The sequence below is a fragment of the Gigantopelta aegis genome, chromosome 4 (assembly GCF_016097555.1).
Source record: "Gigantopelta aegis isolate Gae_Host chromosome 4, Gae_host_genome, whole genome shotgun sequence".
NCBI classification, from domain to species: domain Eukaryota; kingdom Metazoa; phylum Mollusca; class Gastropoda; order Neomphalida; family Peltospiridae; genus Gigantopelta; species Gigantopelta aegis.
The window spans coordinates 34,148,563-34,151,062 of NC_054702.1; the positions used below are offsets into that span (position 1 = coordinate 34,148,563).

The 2,500-nt window shown below is 41.0% G+C and overlaps 1 protein-coding gene across 1 annotated transcript in view; it reads left to right on the plus strand.

Moving 5' to 3' along the window:
* LOC121372147 overlaps positions 1–1,045 on the plus strand; it is a 3,150-nt gene extending 2,105 nt beyond the window's left edge. The window contains exon 2 of the mRNA XM_041498418.1: positions 139–1,045. Within this exon, the coding sequence (XP_041354352.1) occupies positions 320–904 (585 nt within the window). The 5' untranslated portion in view covers positions 139–319 and the 3' untranslated portion in view covers positions 905–1,045. The remainder of the gene's footprint in view (positions 1–138) is intronic.
* The last annotated feature ends 1,455 nt before the right edge of the window (positions 1,046–2,500 follow it).

A 2,500-nucleotide genomic window follows, 5' to 3' on the forward strand; every position in this document is an offset into this window, starting at 1 on the left:
TAATGTGTTGCTAATGCAGTGTATAATCATTTAATTAGAATACTTTTAATCGTGTATTCTGTTATTTTAGTATATGTATATCGAGTACAGTGTACATGTATTTGTATTTCAGTAAGTGTTATTTTTGTTTTGTTCCAGAACGCTTTACGATAATACGAGGACACGTGTTGCCAGCAGAGTACTGGACCCTTCTCCGCCGCGCCATCCAACAAGACTTCGACGATGTGCAGCTCCAAGGGACATTCGCATAGAAGGTCTTAGCTATATAGACACAAGCAACACGGCGGGTGACAACCAACAGATTGACAGCTTCAGAAACATGATCATCAAGAGCTTCTATAGGACACCTGCCAGCCCGCCGCCTGGAAACCGAAACGCGAAGAAGCCTCTAATTCGCGAAGGCAGCTTGTATTACCATCTCGTGGAGAGTCTGAAACGACAGAAGAAGCAGCAACGAGATCAGATCGATCACCAGGTTGCCCTTCTGAAGCCGATCACCTGCCAGTTCAGCGAAGGCGCTGACAGGGAATACTGCGACATTCTTGGTCCGGTGTCGTGCTGCCGCTGCATAGAGAGCACCAACAGACACATAGCCACCGAGATCCAAAAGGGGATCTTCCCGGACATCGAGGTGACTCTAAACTCTCTCGTCGTCCCCAACATATCGAAAGTCATGAAGAGTAGCGAAAACATTCTGGCCAGGAAGAGGCGGCTGAGTATGATTAATAACGGGTATATGTTTCGGCGGCACGAGACCCAGCTGCGACAGAGTGACCTGCACCGTCTGACGACGCAGTCCACCAAGCTGCCCAGCTTCAGCTCCTCTGAACGGTTCCCAAACTGGACGTCGTCTTTTATGAGTTCCAGAAACATTACGTCATTAACCATGGAGTCGTCTGTATAAATTTCATAAACAACAGTTCTGTGTGGTCAAAAGCAAGAAACGTTCCCGAAGGGATTCCTCGGATTCTCCAAATAAAAATTAATAGCCTAAATAAAAAAAAAAATATAACTGTCGCAAATTAATTTTTAAAAAATAAATAAAAAATTTAACTGTCGCAAATTAATTTTTAAAAAGTAAATGGGGTGGGGGGGGTGGGGGGTGGGGGGGGGGGGGTGGCGGCGGGCCCTTGGAGCCGTAACCCCCTTATATCCGCCACTTTTCCACAAACAGGATGGCACCAGTCGATCTGACCACGGACAGGGGTGAAGGAAGGATCGCTTTATCCTAATATTTGGCGGCAACAGATTTCACCTTTTGTGTGCTAATCTAATGATTTCTTGTTATTGTTTTGGTTAAACAACTTCTCGTAAAGAAAAGTAAAGAAAGTTTGTTTTGAGTAACGACACCACTAGAGCACATTGATTTATTATTATTGGAAAATGGGATTCTGAATAAAAACATTTGTCTAACCTAACAATTGTTTTTAGAATGCAAGATATTTTAAAATGGAACAAATCATAAACTTCAATATACAGAACAGTAACATTTTAGAAATTAGCTGAGTATGTTCTTCATGCATCAAGTGAACGCTGTACCACTGGGCTACGTCCCGCCCCGTGAAGAAAAGGATTAATTTACTCCCCCTGCACACTTATAAACTACAGCTATTTGATACCTATTGTTTTGTTTTCACATAGTAAGAAAAGGAATAATTTACTCCCCCTGCACACTTATAAACTACAGCTATTTGATACCTATTGTTTTGTTTTGACATAGTAAGAAAAGGAATAATTTACTCCCCCTGCACACTTATAAACTACAGCTATTTGATACCTATTGTTTTGTTTTGACATAGTAAGAAAAGGAATAATTTACTCCCCCTGCACACTTATAAACTACAGCTATTTGATACCTATTGTTTTGTTTTGACATAGTAAGAAAAGGAATAATTTACTCCCCCTGCACACTTATAAACTACAGCTATTTGGTACCTATTGTTTTGTTTTGACATAGTAAGAAAAGGATTAATTTACTCCCCCTGCACACTTATAAACTACAGCTATTTGATACCTATTGTTTTGTTTTGACATAGTAAGAAAAGGATTAATTTACTCCCCCTGCACACTTATAAACTACAGCTATTTGATACCTATTGTTTTGTTTTCACATAGTAAGAAAAGGAATAATTTACTCCCCCTGCACACTTATAAACTACAGCTATTTGGTACCTATTGTTTTGTTTTCACATAGTAAGAAAAGAAAGCAGATATCGCCACGTATAATACTACCAAATATCAAGTGAATTTTTATATGCACTTTCACATACCACGGCCTTGAATATACCAGAAGGGGAGAAAACAATATGGGTCCACAAAGGTGGCGGATCCTTAGACCCATCGCACCCATAAGCGTACAAGACGGGAGGGGGGAGGCAGAGAGGGCAAATGGTCCCCCCCCCCCCCCTAGTGCTGGAGAAAATCCTCAAATTGGGGGTAAAATTATGGAGATATTCGGGCAAAATGTGCCTTTTAAGCATATATTTCCACTATTCTAGCT